Raw genomic sequence first — 25141 nt, 5'->3', positions numbered from 1 at the left:
ACGAACAGCTAATTTTTTTCATTTTTATTATGATTGTGTGATGTTGTGTTGAGGCGAAAGCCGGAAAAACTTTTTTTTATTAGAAACTAGAATCAGATTATACTCCTTTATAATGGCATTGTTCAACTTAAAGATACGAGGGTTCCAAAAGAGCCTTGAACTAAGAGGACACTTTTTTTTATATATTCTTAATACAGTAGTAACAATTCCAAGCTTTACTATCACGTAAAAATCCTTCAGAGTAATAGAATTTTTTTAGAAGTTTTGTATCAGGAAATTTTTACATGATAATTCAGAAAATATACATAAGTGTATTATAATATCGTACAAAGTTGCCTAGAAAAGACTATCTAATTATATAAATCATTGATAAATATATAACAAGCTTATCTTCGTTTATTTTTACCGCTAACCTTATATATCATGTACATGTATCGCTATATATATTGACAAAGAACAGATTACAAACGAATGTGCACGGTTGTAATATTTTGTTCACAAGAACATATCTTAAACCTTCCATTTTTAAAAGCTTACTACTAAATTACAGTATCTAAGAGTTTTTTCGGAGAGTTCAGCAATCTGATCCGGAAGTGGTTTATAACTTACAAAGGTAAAATAATTGACAACGCAAGTGCCAACTTGAAAAAATATATTTTGAATTAGACGTAAACTTTCCTCTAAGATATTACAATCATTAATAGTCACAAATTTTAAGACAAATGTTAAGAATATTATTCAACTTATATTATGACTCATGATTGCTAGAGGAATATGAAAGAAAAATTGTGGTTTAATAAAGATATCACGAGAACATGACAGGGTTGAGGCTGTGTGCGACAAGAGAGTGGTTTCACACTCCGTAGGTTGAAAGCTTGCAGCGGCGGGCGAGGCGCGGCGAGCCTCGGGAGGCGCGTGCCCGGGCCGCGGTAGTATCGCGTCGGACGCCGCACTCGCCGCTCTCCAGAGTTCTCGTCATGACCTCTGATCAACTTTTCCGTTTTCACCCACGCGCGAATCTGTGACCATTTTCCCGCTTCGCTTTTCAATTAGACGCGTTCTTAAACTCACATGCTCTGCATTATTTTTAAAACACGTTCGTTGCCGTTCGGAATAAGTGTTGTTTCCTATTTGTAATGTTAATTTTGAATTTGAACATTAACATACTCTATTAATGTAAGTATCTTGCTATTATTGCTATGTTATTTTTGTTTCGATTGAGGACAGTCATTTTAACACTATACATACCTGTATAAAATCCGTAAATCCCTACTGTAAGCTTACGCACATCGCAAACCACATCAGAGACGGTCGAATAATTTTTCCGTAACGCTTATCACAAAAATTTAATTGAATAAATTGGTAAGTCACGAAGAGGATTGAATATATACAAAAATAATTATCTTAAAACAAGAGATTGGATATTTTTGTGAACAGCAATATTTGCTTTATAATTTTTGTTATATATTAATTTACAAATATATCTTACATGATTACAAATAATAATTCATGTAGCCTTTTTTTTTGTAAACATAATTTGGATATTTGCATTAATGTTACTTTGAAATCAGAGAAGCTGTCTAAAAGATTGTGAGTGAAACGTTTTTTCATAATTTTCCTGATATATTTTAAAACTTTCTGTGATCATCGCAGACAGTGATTCATTAATAAGCAATAAGCTTTAAAAATGATGTTTCGGTCAATGTTTATAGGTTATTCTTATAGCAGTGCCTTTTTAATTTTATTTTATTATGTTCTAATCAATAAATTCATCACAATTTAGAGAAATAAGAGTCCTAATTTAAACCGATTTTATATATACAACACTATTACAATAAATTAGTCTCTTTTATTTAATCTAATTCAAATATTAGTTAAATAGATGCCGACGTAAGAAAGTGATAATTAAGGTAATTTTGCTGACTTAATAAACCAGATTTTCAAAATTGTATCATAAAGAAGGACTTAAGTTTTTGAAATTCAAATAAAAATGCTGCGAAGTCAGATTCTTTTGAAGATGTTGCTTGTTAAATGAGCATTTAAAAAATGGGACGCTTGGCCACTTGACTACTCATAAAGAGCAGTTATTCTTAATACAAATAACTTCAAAACAAAAAGGATTCCAAGCACAAAATGGTATTTTATTCGAAACAATCGTTTTCTTCTTAAGAAACTTGAAAATATATTTTCGCTGCTTGTTTTAATACACTTTTGGTTATAATAATATATATCAGAAAAACCTATGTTAACAACGTTAGGCTATGGATAGTAGTCGTGTATTTTTTAATAATTATATGTATTAGTAAACAACAGGTAATTCTCATAGTTTGAATACTAAAATGTAATTAAAAGCTAAATATATTCTTAGTGCCGACAAACTACTCTTTTAATCTAGAATAACCTACAGATAAATAATGACATAACAATATGTTTCGGAGTTTATGAGAGCAGGTTAAATGATCAAGCCACAAGTGTGGAAGCGGCCTTTTCAGATCCTAACACTTATTAGCTACCTACGCAATCTTTATTTAGAATATATTTCACGGCTTTTGCTACGTATAAAGGACGTGAGACTGAATTTATTGTTAGTTAAAATAACCATTATTAATTTCGTAAGAGAACGAAATAGTATTTTCATATTTAACATATAAAAATAATGCAGTATATTTCTCGCTTCACTGTTTGCATCTGGCTAGTACAGAAATACACACATATACGTATTTGTACAGATAATACAATAAAAAAATATGAAGATAAAATGGTTACTCACGATTTTATTATTATTTTAGTATTTATTAAACCAAATGAGTATAACGGTGATCTTTAGTATATTTTGTTTTTAAAGATCCTATAAAAACATTAAAAACCAAAAAAAAATATTTATGTGACTTAATTTTCACGCTTAGGTTCAAACGTGTGTTGAAGGAAAGATTTCTTATGACTTGTTATGGATATCGTTAGTCTTTCCAAATAATCAGAGTATGATTAACATAATATAGTACGACATAGTCGAAGAGCTAGTGGTGACGACATTAGTTATGATCTAACTGCATATATAAAGCTTGTTAATTAGGTCATAAGCACAACGGTAGAACATTGTACTTTACTGCGATTCTCTATTGAAAGGTAATTGAATTTGAAAAGATTGAACACTGGCGAAATGTATGAAACAGATCATCTTCAAAGGGCAGTTAATCTTCTCAAATTATAGCGAAAGCCGGATCAACTTGCAAAAATGTGATTAGGCGTGTGTAGCAGCATTGGAAAGGCATCGTTCGTTATGAACTTTAACCGTCGGGCAAAACCGACGGCCTAAATCTTTACTAAAAATTACTGATTAAAATCAAGCAAGAAATAAACAAAAAAGGACATCCGTTTTTTATTATGATAAGGGCTGACCAAACATACCTAACAAATAGCAAAAGTTGATGATTGAAAATGAAGCTTCCACCATATAGCCCTGACTTTCAATCATCATTCATTATCAAAATTATTCACGAAATAGTAATAGCGTAATATAAAGAAGAGACTGCTAAATTATTTATCACTATTATTTGAAAAAAAAAATCTCATAATTTTTTCAGCTTTTTTATTTTTTGACTACAAAGAAAGTGGCAACGATTGACCAAATCAAAATTTAAAAATACACTATTAATACACAAAATAACAAAAAAACTTAAAAAAAAATGGTGTTAGAGTGAAAGCATCGCCTAAGTTAAATGTTAATTTTGGTGTGGATACAGACTTAGGATTAAAGTAATAATTTTTTTTATTTTTGTTAAAATTATTTAGACAATTATTTTCGATTAATATTGGAGTACTTTTAATAATCGTATAACAATAATAATTCCATTTTTTTATTATCATCTCCACCACCACCACCGTCATTATAATCATCATCACCACCACTACAGTCATTATCATAATCACCTACCATAATTTTCATCATCGTCATCGTGTTCGTCGTCATCATCGTCATCATCATCATCAATATCATCAAGTAGTAATCCAATCAAAATGTAATCAAAGCCCGTAAATTGGTGGTGTTTCAAAGACGCTTTTTGTTGTATTAACGTGATGTTCAGGAATATGAGTTTTCCATCACCCATACAGTGTTTGGTATATATGTAGAGGTGATAGTCTGCTAAGACCATGGTGATCAAATTTTCTTGGAATAAATTGTTTCCAAAAGTATTGGTAATTATTATGAATAAACATTGGTTTGTTATAAATTTAAATATTTTGCTTCACCGAATCCTTTTAGAGAAAATGTATGCAAACCGCGTAATTAATTATAGCGCAAGTTAACTACCTCTCTATATGCCTCCTTGTTTGTCCGATTACTAAAATTTGTGATATTTTGAAGTTAAAGTAACAGTAATTTGAAATCTCATATGACTGAATAAATTAATAATGTGTTCTATTTGGTTAATGCAAAAACATTCGAAAGGTATCTATATGGACTGCTCTATAACTTACGTCATTTTATTGGTAATTTGATGTTAATTATACTTTGATATCTGTTACGTTGTTTTATTCTACAATATTTTCAAATTTTTGTTAATTGGGTAACTCTGATCAATTTCTTTATTATAAATATTTCACCGTAAATAATATATCTTTTCTACATTCTCCCTAACCATGAAATAACCGATTAAAAAGTAATTGGATCTTTTTGATTTTATAAATCATGTTTTGCTATACCCTAATTACGAAGATAAATTTCTTGGAACTCTCTACTTAGCATAATTTTATTTTGCGTATCGAAATAAATGTAATTCAATTCTATTTACGAAGTAATTTATTTACTGGCGCTATCACAGACATCGCGATGTTAAATAATAGCGGCGAATGCTACTATTACAGAGATTAATAGGATTGTGTTATAATTTATTATGAGCAGTTGTGTTATAAAGCGTTTCTAAATACTGCTGTTGCTGCAAATGAATAAACTATACGCATGTTCAATTTAATGCAAGATACAACGTAAATAGGTCAAGCTATTTCCTATTCGAAGCATTGTGCTATAAACTTTACGACTTGTATTATAATGTTTATTTCAAGTACAGATTAAATATTTTTGTTGTATCTATGCAATCATTACTAACAGATTACAAATTTAAATTAATAAAGCAATCTTAAATATTTTTAATAATTAATATTTATATAAAAATATAGATCACGTTTAATTTTGATTTATATTGTTTTCCAGTATTTATGTAAAAATTAGTGAACGTTAGAATAAACCAGTCTTTTCAAGTGAATTAAAAGAGGCGCCAGATTATCCTCCATACATATAAAAGTTTTTTAGGCTTAGTCATGAAAAAAAATATCAGAATTTTTACGTACAAACAAATATCACATTTAATTATGACTACTGAGAAATGTGAAGTAAGCAGTTTACGGTTTTACAACACGTTGTGACCAGTCAAATTATAACAAAATGTCCTATTAATCACAGGCGCAACATCTGTATGGCGTAAAATATAAAGTATTATTCTTGGTAGCATTTTGTCTTTGTATCGAAAGGTTATGTAATTAAAATACTTCATGATTTCCTTCACGATTTAGTGGAACTAGTACGAGTTAGTGGTCTTGAAAAGGAAAAAAATGATTGTGTAAAATAACATTATTTTTACAATAACAATGACGTTATCTAAAATGGCCGTTAGGTGGATAAAAGGACGGAAGATATTAAAACAAAATCAATTCTCTGTACATCTTTTTTGGAGCAAAACATATTTCTAAAAATATAGTAAATAAAGTAAATATAGTAATATAATTTTTAATCATTCTGCTATTTATATGCAAACGTTAAAAGTGGAGGTTTTTGCTAGTCAAGTGCCCATGCCGCTCATTCTGCGTCGTGCCCATGCATTATTATCATACTTTTTACTTATTTTTTAAGAATAACTTAATATACGGTACGGAGAGTCCTATAGTTGCAGTATTATCATAAAATTGTATATCAAATATTTAAGCTCATTTACTTTTTTTTCTACCTAAAACTTCTAGATTTACTGTGTGACATGTAAACAAAATAAATAGTAAATGTATATTGAACAGTTGCAATTTTTAAGTCATATTTTTATTTGTAATCCAGTTTTTATGTATATAATTATCTATTTCTTGAATCATTTAAAACTTTCAATTGTATCATTGTCATTTCAGTTTTATTGTTAATTTGTAGAGGTTTTATTCACACTGGACAAATTATTTTTCTTGAAGTAAATTTGCTATGTTTGGATCCGTTGTTTGAGCTAACAGTCAACGTCTGAAATAAGTACTTGTGTGTATACAAATACTTTTCAAAGGGATTATTGATCCAGAAAAGAATAACTATATGAGATTCCATTAATAGGTTTTCATTTAAAAGGGCAAAGCTATTCACTGTACCGTGTAATAAGCGTTTCATAGGGATCACTTGAATTTTATTTTAAGGAAGTATAGTTTAATGATCCGACGAATTGTTCACTTAAATGTAAACACGCTTTCAACTAAGACAGTAAGCCCTTAAATGAAAATTAAGTTTTTTTTGTTAAGTGAAACCGAAGTTTGTGGTGCTATACGGTGTTTGTCTTAAACATTTCATTTTAAGAATTTAGGATTTGTTTTTATTATTAATAATTTCAAAAACACTCACGTCGCCGTTAATACAATATGGTCTATTAATTTTTTGCAATGTAGATACACATAAATGTACAATACAGAGTTATTATAAAATTGCGATTTTATCACATGGCGGATTGGATTCATGCCCACCGCACTGTGAATATATAGGTACATTAAATTTCAGTTAATTTATTCTTTTCCACGTTTCATTTATTTTTGTTCATGCCGCCAAAAATTTCTAATTTAACTTGCCTTTGAATGTGTTGTCAAGATTCGTTGTATAACAGATAAAGATTTGTTCATTATATTAAATTATTGGTGTAGAAACAGGTAGGCCAGACAAGTATGTTTAAAAATAAATATGGACATGGCGAAGTTAATGCCTAATGTCCATTTTGTGTTTACTTAAGTAATTGTCGGAGTAGCTACTCTTGAAGGTGTAGGCAGCGTTTAGGAGGCTCTAAATCGTCTCTCTCACCCTAAATACCGCAATGACTGCAGCCGAAGGTTTTTAACTATTGTTTGTTGCTGGTGATAACTTACGGATCAGAGGTAGTCGTTTACGGGAAGCCTTAGAGGAAAGTCATCCAAAGAGTAATGAACCGAGTGATGCTTTTTTTTCGCTACGCGATATTATGAGCCGTTCTTGTAGAAAAACAGATTTACCGACGTAGGCCTAAGAATTGTTCGTCTGAAGTAGAAGTGAACAAGGCACGTCGCTCATGCAATCGATGGCTGTTGTGAGCGTAGGTAGGCCCCACTGAAAGTGGACTAACAACGTTGTTAAGGTCGCGGTAAGTTGCTGGACACGATCAGCGCAAGCGCAGCGATCGTGATGGTATTTGGGGGCGACATATGCTTTGCAGGGGGCGTCTATTCATCGAAAAGAAGAAGAAGCCACTGATGTGACGATGATGTCATAGATTATATCAACAACAGTATAAATCTCATAAACAAGAAGCTTTTTGGCATCCTTTTTTTGTCAATGGATAATTTAATTGCGCGTAAATTTTCATTGAAAATTAGTTGAACTTAATTATTAAATACGAAAATATTTCTAAACTATGTCTTCCTCTCGACTTGGTTTGTAACTGCATTAATTGTGTACTTAAAACGGTGTTTCATTAAGCTCCTAGGAATTGATTTTATTTTAATGTGTTTTGAAATATGAATGCTTTTGACTGGACAGGTACGTGGGTTTGTATTGTGGAGAGTCGCCATTGTTCAAGTTGAGGCGTGGCTAACCACACCTCCCATTCACACGCCTTTTGTAAACTCTCATTAGGAAATAAATGTGAACTAATTTACTTTTGATAGACGTGTTCATACCAGGTATTTTTTTTAAAGTGAAAGCATTCCTAACGTTTACTCATCTTGGATTTCGCTTTTCTTTCTAAATAAAAGTAGATAAATCATAGGTTTCCGAGAGCTGGCGGCCTGCATACAGCGTCTTTCTTCGGTCTTAACAAGGTTGTCTGTTCACCTTGTGGGAGGGGAGGGCTTCCTGTGCTGAGTTTGTAGGTCCATGGTCTCCACTCCAGAATGATAAGGCTCAAGCAGACATCGTTTGTGCACGCTATGTGGTCTGCCCCCGACAACCTCAACTTGCCAACCCAGTGGTCTTCGTCAGTTACTTTCGTTGACTACAGATCTTACTCTTGACTCGATCTAGTAGAGACTTCCCGAGCACGGGAGAGTGGACACTCCATGGCTCGTTGAGCGACTATGAGCTTGCCCTTGGGGCCCAAAGTGAGCGACTACTTTCAGAGCCATCACTGATAAACGCACATTCATCTTATGGTACTGAGACGATACAATACCTAGGGCTACATATTTATTTTTAACGGCTATGAGTTTTCAAGTCTGTTTTATAATACTCTAGAAGTGAATTCATATTTATAAGCCACTTAGGTACAGACGTTACAAATCCTATATGATTTTTAGTTGCCCATATTACAAGAACAAGTAAAATATTCATTAAATCATTAGAACGTCGTATTATAAGCAAACGGTGCTTCAAAAGCTGCCCACGCGTTTTGTAAATTTAAGTTGAGAGATTGAAACAAGTCATAACTGTGCTATGATGATTATAAATTAAATAAACATCGTCTCGTTTATGATTTGTTAATATTTTCTTTATTTTTATAAAGTTGTAAATACGATTTTTCACTATTTCGTTATTACAATAATACGTAAATCAGGTAGATTCTTTTTTATTTAAAAAGATTTGATCATGATCTAAGAGTAGTATTGGCCGTCAAGGGTCACGGCAGCGTTGATTCTCTTTTTTCCAAAGGCGGGGGTCAGCGGTTTCTGTAGCACTATAATATTAATAAATAGTTTTTTATAATAATATATATTAACAAGTTAAAATGAAGTTCCGATGTTGACAAAAACTATACTTTAATAGAATATTGAAAAAAAGTACATTAAAAACACATATTGAATGCAGTTAATATATTTTAACACGTTTTACTACTATAGATGTATAACTATATTAAATTGTAGGGATAAACTAAAAGTGTAGCGAAAGAGCGGTTTTTATTTGTATGACTATTTAGGCATACTGCATGCACAAACTATTCAATCGATAGATTCGATTTCAGGTGTTACGAAGCTTAACTTTGAATCCGAGAATTTTTAATCTAGTTAAAACTCCTGGTCTGATGAAAATTGTATTCTAACTCAAAAACTAAAATGTATTGTTTTTTATTAGTCTGTTACTAAATCAAGTATTTTCTTCGAGCAAATAAGCGCATGCTAAAGCTAATAACATTTTCATTTTTAAATGTATAGCATTTATTTCGTTAATTTTATACACGCATTAAAACTAATTTGTTTAAATATACTTTTATAATATATATTATAAATAACATTTAAAAAGGTGTGTTAATATTTCTTAGAAAATAAGTTAATAGATAGCTTGTTTGTCGAATCATTTGTAGAATTATGTGTGTAGTATATAAGATATTGATCTTAAATTTGTTGTTCTACGATTAAAATGTTGCAAGAGGAACAAATGCATCAGAATTAATAGTAATAGTAGAAAGGGCTTTTGTTCGATCCTGTTAAGGTTGTCGGAAGACGCTGAATGTCCTCTTTTAACGGGTACTACCAGAAATTTACGGGAGACGTAGACCTTACGGCTGAAATAGTGTTGGTGATGATAATAAAATATGGTTTTAACGATTACGGCTGCGGAATTACACGACCTTATCCCAATAATCTACAGGACGAATAGAAAGTCGACCCACTACCACCCTTACACGGTGGAGGCGTACTAAGCATTTATACGTGTCCGATACGCACAGCCTGAAAATGGAACAATCTGCCGGCTTTCTTGTTTCCTGAGAAATATAACCCAGGTCTCATCAAGGTCAGAGTGAACAAGTACTTACTGAGTCCGCGTGCTTAAGCGTTTCATCGATAAGCGATTAAAAATGGCTTAGATATTGGATTAGCGTTGTATTGTTACGAAAAAAATTCGACAAAAGATTTTTTTTAAATAATAAATAATTATGAACTATAAAACTGTGTTATAAAACTTTTATTCTTCAATTTAAAATTGGCGTCTTAACATAAGCAATTGCAAAATTGCGCTTTAAATATAATCAAAATAGTTATATCTATTTTCCTAATAAGCTTGCTTATGAAAAACCAATGTTATGAACAACTGAAAAAGTTTCACATTTTAGCAGTACGTTTTCAATTTCATTAACATATGAACATAATGTAAGAATGGAATTGGCACTTTTACTGAAATGAAATGATATTAATAAATCCTTTTATTGTTAAAGCTTCGTCAAAATGAGAAGCATGTCCGTGTCGCCGAAAGAGCTGACAAGTTAGTAACGTGCGCCGTTAGTATGTGGGGGGATGGCGTATAAGCGAAAAATCAAATAAAACGAAAGATGTGGATGTGGGCCGTTTGACAAGTCGCAGAGAAGAGATTCGAATGAGGCGCGGCAGCGTTTACAGCGTAAGTGAGGGCGTGGAGCGGTGCGCTTGTGCTAGGTAAGCGTTCGGGATGACGGGATCGATACCCCCATATATTTAACATACATATCATTTATAAGCTTACATATGCTTAGTGTGAAATGGAAGATCGATATAAAATTACGTGTGACACTAAACTTACAAATAACTTACAATTTATTTATAACGCAATTGCAAAGTTTTCAATTATTAAATATTTATCTAGATGGATAATATAAAATTTTAATGCTGAAGAAATACCAAACCAAAGATACAACCTGCAAAAATAATAACCTGGAATAGACAATTACAGGTTGCAACCAAAAATTACCTGTCAGTCATATACTTTGATTACTATCCGTTATATTAATTATCTGTTTATTTATTTATTTTAATAATTTATTTAATATTAAGAAAGATTTAAGTCTAATAGTAAAATGACATTGAGTAAATAAATATTAGAGATTGCTAATAACTAGCTCTCTCAGTTATTTTTACGCACTAATTACACAGGACTTTTATGAATAAGTCCATATATTATTTATTGAAGGTGCGTTTCTTTTTAGGTCTTCTTTAGATAAATACTGAACTGCAATTTATCTTTTAAATCGTTAATTATTTTATGATTATAAGTAGTAAACTGCCACCAGCTCGCATTGATTAGAAAAACCAGAGGATCAGAAACTGCTCTCTGTTGTTTTGAATTGAAATATAGCAATCTTTGATGTATTCATTATAATATCAACCATGTAAATGAGACAACGAACTAAGTTCCACACGCTTCATTCAACTTGAAACTCTTGAATGCTGTAACAAGATTTATGTGATTATATAATTGTAATTCAAGATCTAGAATTAAAAAATGAAAGATCTAATATATGTTGTACTTTATTACATATGCGTATTCTCAGATCCTTGAATCATTTGTTAACTTTTACAAAACGAAGTTTAGGCATTACATGTATTTTTTTATTTCTTGTACGAGTATTAAGCAAGATTGCAGGCCAATAACAAACTTCCACGGTATATTATTTACACGTTAATTTAAGTTAAACTTAAATAGGGCTTTTACGAAAACCTATTTTATACAGAACTGTGATGGAAGATGCGATTTTTTCTACATAAAAAGTAAACTATAAGAACTGTTTGCAGGTAGCGCGGGCGCGGGTGCGGGTGTGGGTGTAGCCATGCTCGGCTGATGGACGCCGACCGGTGGTCACCGTCGCCGTCGGCATCACCGCCGCCGCCGCCCCGCGCCCCCTCACAACGCTGTAGATGTCGACATACACTCTCAAACAGTTACCATTGCCTACCCCACTATGGCAAGTATATACAAGCTAGTAAAAAAAACCCTTTTAATAAATTTATAAACAAACGCTTTGTTTTTAATAATATATGCATAACACTACTGTCATATACTATACGTCCATGAAAAATCGCAAGGTATTTCATTGCAGTAATGTTCAAAACTAAAGTTTATTATGCTTACCTGAGATTTTGATAGGATTGTCATAAATCACAAAACCACTAAAAATGTTAATTTATTGCAAAATGAATTTCATTAAAATACACAACATAGTCAACAACCAAATGTATATGTTTTTAAATAACGTAAAGGTTACTTCAGAAATATTTCAGACTTTTTCGATGTTTATTATTAAATTAATCTGTAATGGATATTCTTTAATAACCCTTTTTAATAATATTCTATAATGTATGCTTTACATACTTATGGAATTTCTGATGACTATGAGACGTTAAAACCATCACTCTATGTAAATAATTTTTATAAGGTTGGCACGAAGGAGAAGACGAGTCAACCGGTGGTGTCCTACGGGAACGTGAGTTACGTTCGCTTCACCGCACTGTTCCGGCATTACGCAGACGTGAACTTGATACAAGAGCAATCAAGCACCATTTCTATCCAGAAGGTGGATGGGGGTAAATCAAACTGTTTTCACGTTCATAAACATAGCTATTAACAAACTACTTGTCTATTACAACATTTGTTTTGTGAAATATATTATTACATATATTGGTATAGATAAAAATACTTGTAAAAATTATGATAAACGATAATTAGTTATAGATGGAAAAGTTTTAAACAAATGTATGCATAACTCATTTAGTGTCAAATGATGTATGGTACACTCTCTCCAAAAATTAAGGTAACAATAAAAAATAAATAACATAATGACATAATATTAACCAAAAGGGTTTACAAAATTCGGATTACTAAGTATTAAAATTAATTATTGTTTACTATTTTACCCTGTAGACTTTGTATTGCCATAAGTAATTGGCCTTTCGCATTTCCGTATAATAAATAAATGAAAATAACATATTTCAAAGCCATCACTTTATATAAGGTTTTTTGGAAATAGGTGTAAAAGCTATAGAGCCTTTCATTGATAAATGGAGCATACATTTATCGCTTTAGAGCATTTAAATCTATAACCGATCACCATTTATATTATTATGGACATGCTTCCGGGTAACTGTAATCTCAAGATTAAATTTCTCCAACTGGAATTTATTAATGTAATAGGTGACTTCTTTTCCATTTCTTGTTAATAAAATCGTCGGAGAAATAACCTCAGTAGTATTTTGTGTTTTTAAATTTGTTTTAAAAAGCGAGATGAAAGTGTATTTACGGTGTAAATTAATTATTACTTAATATTATTTCGGTGTTAACAGTACGCTTTCAATAACACAGTTTCCGAAAATCTTTATAAGTTCGACTAATAGCGTAACAATGTCTTGAGGGATCGTCGAGACTTATTTACCTTGTGCCGTCGGTGCGTTATTATTTCGCACCGATAACTAACTTATCTTCTTCCGCCCTTTTACTTTTTACAATTATTTGCTTTTTTCTATTTGTTTACACTGAGACATATCGATTACATTGAAAAACGGTAAAAAAACGTCCGCCGGAAAAACATATAAATAAGCTGTGATGATTATAAATGAAATTGTAGCCATTCTATCCGACTGGTTAATACAATTAAATTAAGAAACTTATTGGCATATTCATCTATTCAAATTTGCGAATGTTTAAAGTTTTCTTTAAAAATAAAATAGCACAAAAATAAGGCATTTAAAATGTTTTCACTTAACTTTTATCTTTTAATTTGACTTGACTTGAATTTATTCGGGTACTTATAATCATCAGTCTATTAGAAGATTACTATTAGAAGCATCTCAAAGAATATGATATTTCGTGGATCTAAAGATGTTGGATTGTGTTGAAACTTGACTGTAATCTGTTTAAGGGTAATATGGTGGAAAAGAAATTGTTACTCTAATGGGTTTAGGAAAATACTTAGGAACGGCTATAGGCACTATCTTGTAAGAGATTCACTTCTTTTGCAATCTTAAATGGACAAAATATCATAAAATGAATGAAACGTAAAAATTTCTAACTTTATGACTTTTTTACTATATTGTACGTAAGATGAGAAAAGATGTAACAGTTAGACAAGTGTTTTATGCCGTCTATTAAATTTATCACATTTTGCAGTTGGATCGTATGCGGTGCAGCCTTCCTTGCCCATCTTTTATCAACGGGATTACAATTAGCTTATGGAGCTCTCCACGTGTACGCGTTGAGGCATTTAGGTCCCGCTGCTGATCATGCAGGTAAAAAGAACACTCAAATTTATTTCCTTTTCGACTAAGTTAACGTTTGTTGTTACACAACTGTCACTACATACAACACTATATTATTGTCAAATTTTAACTGTTTTTATGGTCACCTAAAATTTAGCTTTTGGACATATATTTCGGTATACTATTTTTCCATCTGATTCAAGTATTCATTTTATTATGATTGTCTAGTACTTTTGTTAGAAGGTGGAATTTTACCAAAGTGAACATTTTTTTGTTTAAACGACATGTTGAATATTTACAGTGTAAACTATGAACGATTTAGTTTTTATATTGTTTATTATTTTTATTTATTAATACTGTTCTGTTGCAGTTTTTAATGCCATAAATAATTTGGTTCTATTGAAAAGGCATTTCACAAATAACTTTATTCGAGTAAAACGATTTTATTGAATAAATATTTTGAAAAAAAAAAAACTAGGCTTTATTACTTTTGTCTCATACGTAAAAGTTATGATGTTTAATTTAAAAGTAATAAAGAATATTTAATGCTATTATATATTGTAAGTGCGTGGCAAAAGGCTGTGCTTCGGTTGCGTCTTAATTTTATTTAAAGATCAACCGTCATATTATTTGTTGGATTTAAAGTAGAATTGTAATTTCAAAAATTACATGTATGTATTGCTCTCTTCGTTATTCTCATAACGATAGCTTCAATATTCGCTATTTTTATATAGTCAAAGCTTAAATTGTAATTTTGCAGATAAATTTTGCGAAGATAGAGAGAGGCTCTTTCCTTCACAGAAATAAAGATTATGTTTTTTTTAATCATTTAAATTAGTAAAATTAATGACGGTTAAACGTTAAGAATGAATTACAAGTGGAACGTAATATGCATAAGCAGTCGTAAATAATGTAACATCAGTACTAACGAAGCAGGTTTAAATTTATGTACACGCATCGAGGACGGTTCAATTATAATTAAGAACATTAAAATTCTGCTTCTGTATCTCCATTTTCAATTTTTTATGATTGCAATCAGAGAATATTGTTGCTACAAGATGACAATAGTTTCAATCGCGTAATGTAAAGTAATCATATTTATTTTTCCTACTTTTCTATCTTGTGCAATGCACAAATTGAATGACACCGTACGTGCGTAATTTCCTGTCATTTTTCCGCCCTTCCTCGGCTCCATTAAAATTAAATGTTAATTTATTTTATTTAATGCATTATTATATTTAGAAATTTATAGTTAACATCATTAATGTTTAGTGGGAAAATGAACGATAAAAATTAAATCTGGGTAGCCGCGTTTTCCTTATTATGTTAAAATAAGTTCAATTTTCACTGTTTTTTTTAGGACCACTCAGAACTCAAATACCAAACCATAAATATATTGAAACAAAACTATGCACTGGTTTTATTGTGAAGTGAATAAATTTTTATAATTACAGATTTTGGCTGTTTTGAAATTTAAAGTTTTTTGTCTTATTTAAAGTTGTCTTGCGCTTTTATTAATTTGTAAAGTATATAATTACATGTTTGTAAATATCTTTATAGCGCAAAGTACAGAGAGCCTTAAGATGTATGAGGCCATTAATTGGTAAGCGAAGCGTAGAACGTTAAACCTCGAGGTGGACAAACAACCTTATTAAAGTCATCGGATGACGCCAAACGCACTCTGCTTCAACTGAGCTTCTTGCAAATGTATGGAGAAGGTCCAGCAGTAGATATCTTAAGACTGAAATGATGATGATGAGGATGATGAAATATTTGTATAAACCTATTGTACATGTTTACTTCAAATAAAGTGTTTAGCAAATACGTACCTTTAATGTATAATTTGTATTCTGTATTTACGAGTTCTGATTGTACCATTATTATCGAATCGTAGATATTCTGATATTATATTCGCAGTAAAATTAACAGTTTTTCTTGGTTAACAGTATGGGCCGGAGCAATATGCGTGGGTGTTTCAAGAGCGGCAGGAGCGCTGGTGGCAGGTCGGAAACGGTCTCCGAGGCTGGCGGCTCTATTAGGAGGCCTCTTGTTACCATTAGCATGTCTCTTTACTTCCTTTGCAACTCAATTGCATCAAACTTTACTTAGCTATGGTAAGTGTAAATGCTTAGAGTAAAAATTAGAAATGTTTGTAACGACTATGTGTTTTGACTTGCTTGAAACGTGGTCTCTCCCTTCAGTCTTCATTGACAAGCTTCTGTTCGTCAATGAGTCAATGAGTCATGGAGATGGCTATGCTCGGGTTTTCTCGAGGTGACCGCCGGGGCCTCTATTTCTGAAGTGGAGACAACGGATCAGTACATCCACTGGCAAAGTAGATAAACGGACCTAGTTAAGGAAGGTTGTCGGAATACGCTGAATATAGGCCGCTTCCTACGGGTCTTATTAGAAATCTATTAGGAAGGCTTATATCCGGGAGTAGAGATCCTATGATTGAAATATTGACGTTAGTAACGAAAATTTTTTTCCTTAGTTTGGGACTTTCAAAGTTATTGCATAATTTTGCAATTTAATTGTGAAGGGTTTAACATTATGAATTTTGTTTTTATGTGGGATAAACTTGGAAATTATAAAACATTATATCAAACTTGTGCCCACCAAGAACACACACATGTATAAAGTTGTTAATCACGTAATGAACTTTATTTTCAAGGCATTCGATGAAATAGGCTCTCTATATCGTCTTTTTTATTCATATAACTTTATAAATAAATATCTTTAATTGGTCCACACAAATAATCTAGTGATATAAAGTCGAATAACCTAGTGTGGCCAATTAATAGCTTAGATTCGAGAAATTAGGCTATCCGGAAATTTGGCCTGCGTTAAATTCATTGTTTCTGTCGCCGTGTGACATGACGCCCTCCTATTGAAACCACAATTGAAATGTCAATGACATCGATTTCTATTGAAGAACGAAAGTTTTATCTAATTTTTGTAGTTAGAAATCCTTATCGAATACAATTTGTACAAAAACATGTACACGATTTTTATTTGTTTATTAAGCTGTTAAACTATCCTATAATTTAAATGAATACATTCAAAATGTTAGTACACATTATGAATTAAAGTTTTAGCTTCCTTTAGAATAATTACATGTTTTGAACGAGCTATTCGCACACTTTCTTCCTATATTTGACCAAATTATATGTTTAAGAAATTTATTGTATTTATAAACACGGTGTAAAAATCGATACTTGCAATTATTTGTCCGAAAAAATTTGACACAGATCTTTTTTTCTTGTATTGAAGAAAGAAACTTTAATTTAAAATTTATTCAAACATTTTTTTATCAGGAATAGTTCTTGGAGTAGGCTGTGGTCTAGTACGTGAAGCCGCCGGTTTAGTCCTCGGCGCATATTTTCGTCGGCGTCGACAATTTGTGGAACTGGTGGCTCATGCGGGCGGAGGAGTTGGTATTGCTCTTTTCAGCGTCGCATATAAAGAAGCCGTTGGGTAATTCGAAATTATATATTTGGATACCTTTTTGCTTAAGTTTCAATGTTTAATTTGCAATTTCATTCAAAGGTTTTAGATCTTTTAAAGTATTATTTAACGAATTACATTGCATTTTATTTTATTAATCTGTTTCCAAAACCTCAGTCTAACGTAACAATAGGTGCTGCAAATCTTTCTTAAAGTAAAAAAAAATATTATCCGTAAAAAAAAAATTATTTTAAAGATATTTGCATAGTGCTGATCACTTTATAACGGTGATTAGAAATAGGTAAAAAAGTTTTTTGACAATAAATTACCTAAACAACCACCACTTTAAAACTTTAGCACATATGTATAACCAGCCTCCCTATATATGTAAATGGTAATAATTAACATATAGAATGATAAAAATTAGTACTATAAATATTCACCGAAACGGGTCACCAAAGGTACGACGTTTAATCTATAGTACACTCGCAAGCAATCTTTCTGCTGGTTGTAAACCTCCTAATACGTTTTCGCAGAAAATCTCCTTACTTGTTGGTAGACTCGTGCCCGTTTCGTACCAAACGTCCAGATCAATTGCGATTTTAATCAAATTCCTAAGGGGCCGGAGAGAAGAATAACATTATAAGACTGCCTATAACAATAACGATTTATTTTCCTCAATAGACTAGTCGCTTAGTATGTATCTCGTTAATTCGTATGTTAACCGATTTTCATCCATAACTCAAGTAATTTAAATTACAATTTCAATTGGATGTGTTGATTCATCATATGCTGGTTTGTCAGGGAAGCGATTTTCAGCGACAGATGTGGTATGAATCTTGTTCAACACGATTCATTGTACAATATTACTTTTCGTAGTGTATAACAACCTTAATAATATTTTTAAAGTGCAACTTAAATATGTTACTTTGGCCGTCGCTTTTTATAAAGATGTAAATATATAAGAAATCTCATTTTATGTTTCAATGATTTCAATCATGTTTAGTAAAGTAAAATTATATGGAGCATTGCTATAGATATATTGACCTCTTTCCCATAAGGCAATCCCTACTCGAGATGTGATATACTAGTAGAAGGACTCTACGGATCTCTTTCATTGATTTCGTTCAAAAATTTTAATTGATGTTAAAAATAAATTAAAACAGTTCATTTTAATTTATTTTTATCATAATATATATAATTATTACATATTACATATAATTAAATATTTTCTATGAAAAAATTAATATTTTAAAATCTTATTTTATTAGCAAACTTGGATGGCGGTTAGGTCTCCAGGCGGTGACAGTAATACTGGTTCTTGCATTTTTTCTAAGCGCTGTATATAGGAGCGCCTCTCTGTATCATCCACAACGACGTGCCATACAGCATTTAAAAAATCAGAGACGAAAGGTACATAATAATTTTATAAATTAGTATTAATTAAACACAATGTCTTTTATGCTATAATGAATGTATAATTTAATACAGTATTTTCCTGTACCTGGTAACACGATAGCCTGTTTATTGTTTTAGCGGAAATAAAGAGCAAGGTTTCTTTTTAATTAATAATGTAAAGGTAAACGGTAAATTAACAAAATAGAAATTTTATTCGACTTTGTACAGTATTTATTCCTTATACTTTACCAGGTAAAAGAGAAGAAAGGATTAAAAAGGTCGCCGTTTATTGATTTGAGCTCTCTTCACTCGCGACCTGCAAAAGTTTTGTCGTTATCTACCGGTCTGGCAGCATTTGGTCTATACACTCCCGTATTTTTTCTGGTAAGAGCGTGTGTAAGTGTTGGCTTTGTTGCTCATTGGTGTTATCTTCAATGAATGCTTATTTCACAGGCATTACAAGGTTTTCAAGAAGGTTTGGAAGAAAGTGCACTGGTTTTGTTGCAAACGTTTTTGGGTTTCGCCGCTGTTCTTGGATGCGCCGGGTTTGGGCTCGTCTTAGTCCGCCCGTCGGCCCAGTGCTTAGTTTCAAAACAATACCTTTGTCAAACAGCGATGCTTGGTATAGGTACGTATGTAATAAATAAATAATTTAAGTCCATCAATGCTGTCATAGTCACTCAACGAGCCATGAGAGGGTATTCAGGATTTATGTACAAGACCAAATCAGAAATCAGAAGATCTGTAAATGAACGTAAGTAACCGATATAATTTAGCAGATAGGCAAGTTGAAATGGGAGTGGGCAGGTCACAGAAGTAACTTAACGCTCAGAACAGATGGCTACTGGGGCCTCGAGGTTCTGATGTGCAACAAAAAATCGGCAAGCGCAATATAGGAAGTCCACCTACAAGGCCTATGCCCTTGTTAAAGTCGTCGGACGACTCTGATCATTCCCAAAAAGACCCTATTGTAAATTTATGGTGAAAGTCTATGTCCAGTAGTATTGATGATCATGACGAATATGTTTCCTTATATTCACGTTTCTTTTAGGAATTTCTATGCTGGCTTTAAGCAGCGTAGAAGGCTACCACGGATATGTTCTTTTTGCCTGGATGTATGGCTTATGCCTAGGTGGATTTCTTTATTCAATTAAAATGCTCACAATGGAACGCGTTCGAGGCCGACACTTTACTAAAGTTTGGAGTAAGTTTTTTTTTTCTTAACGTTACATTATTTTTTTAATTTTTAATATTTTTTTCATAGTTTAGCAATTATTTATATACTAATTTAAATTCTGTAGACTAATGAGATAGTCAAGGCTGTGACAAGTCGCTGATAACAGTCAGCGTTAAACCGATGATCGTGGCCAATTTTAAGAGTGGCCTATGTCATGCAAGAGGCGTGTATCGGCTGATGTAGATTGACTTGACTTATCTTTTGTAGGTCTTGTACAAGGTGCTGAAGCGCTCCCAGTGATTGTCGGGGTTCCCGTGACTGGTTACATGAATCAACAAGCTCCACGAGCTGGATTCTATTTCTCGACAGCAGCGACATTGGCAGGTGCGTTGATGCTTTTCTTCGTGGGATTTTCAAAACGAGAACCAGAAGCACCGCCACCAGCACCTCCCCCGGCAATCACTGAAGCTTGTGTTTGTTTGACGCCGCCCCGATGTGAGCCCGCATGGTGCGCTTGCAGTGCGGGAGGAGCAACTGCATACTGCGCATGGCCTACCAGGACATGCACTACGCGACTTCCTAAGTCGTTTTCATACGGGGCACCACTTAACCGCACATGCTGCTCTGCGGCAAGTTATCCCGAATGCTGCCGGCGATCAGCTATTTTACGACCGTCGCGAAGCGTTCCAGAAGGTTTGGCCAAATGTCCCAGCACGTGGAACCGTTCCAGCTCCTGCAGAGCTTCTTGTCGTGAGCGACGTGAACATCATCTAATTGAGCAAATTACCACTTCAGTATGATATTATTAAAGACTATTTGACGGACTACTGATATAATTAAGTTTTTAAGTCTCTAATTAAATTGTGGTGTAAAATGTGATTGTGTAAATACTTTGTGTAGAAGAGCTTTAACATCAGGTTTTTATTACATAACAAACAAAATTACATTGTTTTTCGATATATCTTTTTTATTTAACTTATTTAAATAATTTTCAATAATAATATACGTATGTATATTTAATATCTTTACTTGGTTTAAAAAATCTTATTATAATGTATAATATAGTTTAAAATTATGTATGTAATTTTCAAAACGAAATACTACAGTTTTCATCTGACTGCGTCCGTACGTAATTGAATAGTAATAATTTTGTAGACATTTTAATTCTATAGTGATTTAATGTATTATAACGATCTAAACTATTAACTTAATATTTAAAAAAAATATTTGCCGTAGATCTCGATTGTCTGTTTAATTAGAATTTTTTTCTACTTCTCCTAATAAATTCTTGTGGGACCTATCAAAACGGACTTTTATTTTTTTTAAGATCACTCTAAATTTTAATTATTTCAATTCCATTTTAAATTCTTATTTCTAATTCAAAATATTGCGATCTTGGTTGTTGTACATGTTTACATAAACCTCTATAGCTTAAGTTTTTCGAGAAAAATAGTCTTAGAGCTATATATACTACAAAGCCATAGTAGCTTAGTATTGTTCTGGTACGAGAGTGTTTTTTTAATATCTCAGGTCAATGAAAACAAATGTATTGCCTATGGTATAACTAACAAAGCTCTGTACTCTAATAAATACGCACTGTTCTAGGTGACTTTAGGTTAACGGTTTACTAGCCCTGTCACTTTCTAGTATAAAAAATACAAGCACATTCTTTTGAATTAGCAGTACTAACTGTAGTTTTTTTTACAAAAGGCTTGTACATGTTTACTTATGAATCCTTAAGTTTAAAATATTACTTCATTTTATAAATGTTAATATAGTATAGAAAGTAGATCGAAATATAAAATTTAAATAACCTTTCCGTCTGTGTGAACAAGATGAATCTCTGAATATGTATGTATTTCGTGTTTGCGAGCCCGTTACCCGATTGGCTTTATTCCAGGAATAAAAGACGAAATGTCAATCACAACGTGAATTGTAAATTTGGTTAGCGTTTCACCCTTATTCGATACTTAATATGCTTCATTGGTCGATTGACGTGCATGTGGTTTTAATAAATTATTCGTCTCTATTGCCAGAGGTAGTCGAAGTGTCATTACTTTAAATATTTCTGTTGTTAAAATTGTTAGTAAACCACGAAAATAAGTGAATTTCTGTTTAATTGGTATTATGGGACATATAATGCCATATTAATATATGAAAACACACGCAAGAAGCACGATGTAAAATATAATATTTTTGTGCTATAAAACTCCGCTGGCTCACAAGAATGCAGTTTCCATGGCGTTCAAGAAACGGGCTTTAAACTGTTGAAACACCCCTCTCTTCGCGGAGACTAGTTCCCAGTGACTTCTTCCTCACAAAATGCGCATAAATATGACGACAATGTCGAAGTGATGGCCGCTGTTGCCTGTTCCTTCCAATATAGAGTTGAACGAGTGTATAAAAAAGGTAAGAAAAAACTAAATGTATTGACTTATTAATTACGTAGAAACATTAATTATTTTATTATTATTACCATATTCATATTGTTAATTATTACTTATCATTACTTTTGGTTCACTCTGATAGAGCTGTTATAACTAAACCATTTTATTAAAATTTTAAATTAGAAAAAGAAGGAATGTAATAAAAAAATTAGATCACGTCACAATTTTTTTCCACAATAATAACATGCGTTTTAGGAATAAACGTCCATCCGAGTTCTCGATTATTTTAGAACGAAACGGTATAGAACTTTGTCAACGATCTAGCATTTTAGTTGTTGCTGAAGGCCGTAATCCTCTGGATACGAAATAATCTTTGTTTTCATTACGCTGCACCTGTTCCTATATTTGGCGTTGTAGAGCACAGCATAGGTTTGGTGGCAATTGTCGAGCGAATTTGGTGCGTCCATATGGTATGAATACAAGCTTTCGGATGTTCACCTTCGTCGTACGGAAATTTGTAAATTTGGTCGTGAATTTTGGTCGATATTGATAATTCATTGTTATTCTGATCTTTGAATTTATTTTATCAAATATACAATAAGGACTTATTAGGGTATAATATGGGTAGAGCTATGAAAGCAAAAGAAAATGAACTATATTCAGACTGTAGTAAGTTACTTGTATTTAAACCTTAAATGGGGCAAAATCTTTTGTACACGAACCACTATTTTATGTTAAGATTTTATGGGTTTTAACGATTTTTCGCATTTTAAACGTTTAAATATAAGTTGTATATTACGTTATCGTATATGTATATTACAATACATACTGTCTCGAAGAAAATGGTATCTAACTTCATTTTCCTATAAAATTTACTAAAAAAGGCGAATAAGGAAGTTCTTTGTATTGAAAAACAAGACATATTGTTTTAAACTTTGCTTGCATTTAATTATAGCTTTTGTACACAAATTGCATTGGGCAAAACACGTCTATAGAATGAATACTACTAGATAAGGACGATCGGACGAACGACGGATCACGCGTATGGCACGTGATAAATAGAAAGATTTAGGAGAGGCCTACCCCTAAGTAGTGTAATATTTAAAGTCACCTTTTTACTTGTAGTGTTATTGTTAGATATATTTTAAATTTTGAAGGCTCTAATTACTTATTTTATAAAAGTATTTACAATAATATAAAAGCAAATTCAATAATAGTATCTTTACAGATATATAAAGTATAATTTGTAGCAGGAATAGAGCCTATTTTTAGAGTATAAATAATTTTTCGATGATTTTTTGTCATCTTGTAGGTAATAACATGTAGTCGTTGCTGTAAAAATTTTGGACCTTCTGATTAAAAACATGCTACATGTAGTTTACGGTAGTCCAATTTTGAGATTAACGTGATACTGTTAAATGTGTTGAAGAGGCGGTTGGAAATCTGAAGGCCCGTAGCTAGGACTATATGGCGGATAGATTGTCATCTCCCAGGCAAAGTTTCTTAATAGTTATTGAGGGTGTAAAGATTCGTGTGGTTCTGTGTGCCAACACACTTCAAACGTTTAGTCTCTACATCGTGTTAGATTAAATTCATTAGTTGTTGGCAGTAGATATCCGAATTGATAATTTAGCCCGATGGGTAAAGCTAATTACAACTAATGTCATTCCAATCCCACCACACACAGCATCACCTTATTGCGAGATAGCCCGTGTTTTTTCGCAGTCTCTGGAGCCTGACCGATTTTCGACTTCGACCTCCTTCGCGTTTCCTTATTATACGTGACCCAATTTTTGTCTCCAGTTATCAATCTCTTAAAAACGGTTCGTTTTCATTACGTTTCAATTAGGAATCATTAATAAGTACACGGTTCATTAGGCTTCTCTTCTTTAGCGAGCTTGTGTGTTAAGTAAACAAAAAAAAATTCTGACTATTTTATTGAAAAACTGTAACCCTTTTTAATGTCATTAAAACTGGGTAGATACGAATTGTGCAATCAAAGCGATTTTATTACGATTTTACACTTACAATTTACGTCAAAGTTTTTGTATGACACAAATTGTATTATTTAATACACACATGTATATAAACATGTATTAATTAATACATGTTTATACACCCACCGTAAAAACTAAACATTAGCTAATTGGTAAATTGCCTTTAACGGTGCAGTACCCGCATCCATCACTGGATGTTTATAAACGCTCTAAATAATCCTCGGTAATGAGATTAACCGTCAATTTTTATATCCAGAAAAAATGGCGAAAACATTTTTCCAATAAAACCATTACATTTTAATTGTTTAATATTTCTGACAAAAACATGATTGTATTTAAGATAATTGAAAAGGATTTTATTTCAGTTGGAATGAACGATAAAAATTGTATTTGTAGGAAACCACATCGTATAAACCGCATAAAAATCTGAACCTGAAAAATAAAGCTGACCTAAAAGTTAAGAGTAGTGGTACATCAACGGTAGACGACTGGAACTTGCGATAGTAGATTGCGGGTTCGATTCCTGGGATACAATCTTA

At 32.2% G+C, this 25141-nt stretch overlaps 1 protein-coding gene across 1 annotated transcript; it reads left to right on the top strand.

The window, feature by feature from the left end:
• The first annotated feature begins 983 nt into the window (after positions 1 to 983).
• LOC137918879 (monocarboxylate transporter 2-like) lies at positions 984 to 21124 on the top strand. The gene is made up of 12 exons (XM_068761808.1): positions 984 to 1176; positions 10410 to 10626; positions 11740 to 11909; positions 12381 to 12528; positions 14108 to 14226; positions 16143 to 16310; positions 17514 to 17673; positions 18915 to 19056; positions 19294 to 19425; positions 19495 to 19669; positions 20093 to 20245; positions 20486 to 21124. The coding sequence occupies exons 3-12, from the start codon at positions 11786 to 11788 to the stop codon at positions 21016 to 21018; spliced, it is 1854 nt and encodes a 617-aa protein (XP_068617909.1). The 5' UTR covers positions 984 to 1176; positions 10410 to 10626; positions 11740 to 11785; the 3' UTR covers positions 21019 to 21124.
• The last annotated feature ends 4017 nt before the right edge of the window (positions 21125 to 25141 follow it).

This window comes from Battus philenor, unplaced genomic scaffold (genome assembly GCF_028537555.1).
Source record: "Battus philenor isolate CCGP_79_NKW_IND1 unplaced genomic scaffold, ilBatPhil1.0.hap1 SCAF_15, whole genome shotgun sequence".
NCBI lineage: Eukaryota > Metazoa > Arthropoda > Insecta > Lepidoptera > Papilionidae > Battus > Battus philenor.
The sequence above is the reverse complement of the archived record's forward strand: the minus strand, read 5'-3'. Positions and strand labels throughout refer to the sequence as shown.

What these genes read in the sequence shown, in the direction of transcription:
- LOC137918879 (XM_068761808.1), top strand. Translation starts at nt 11,786, where the DNA reads ATGGACGCCGACCGGTGGTCACCGTCGCCGTCGGCATCACCGCCGCCG. An exon ending in TCAAACTTTACTTAGCTATG is followed by an intron (nt 16,311 to 17,513) that starts GTAAGTGTAAAT and finishes TTTTTTTATCAG; the next exon opens with GAATAGTTCTTGGAGTAGGC. An exon ending in ACACTCCCGTATTTTTTCTG is followed by an intron (nt 19,426 to 19,494) that starts GTAAGAGCGTGT and finishes CTTATTTCACAG; the next exon opens with GCATTACAAGGTTTTCAAGA.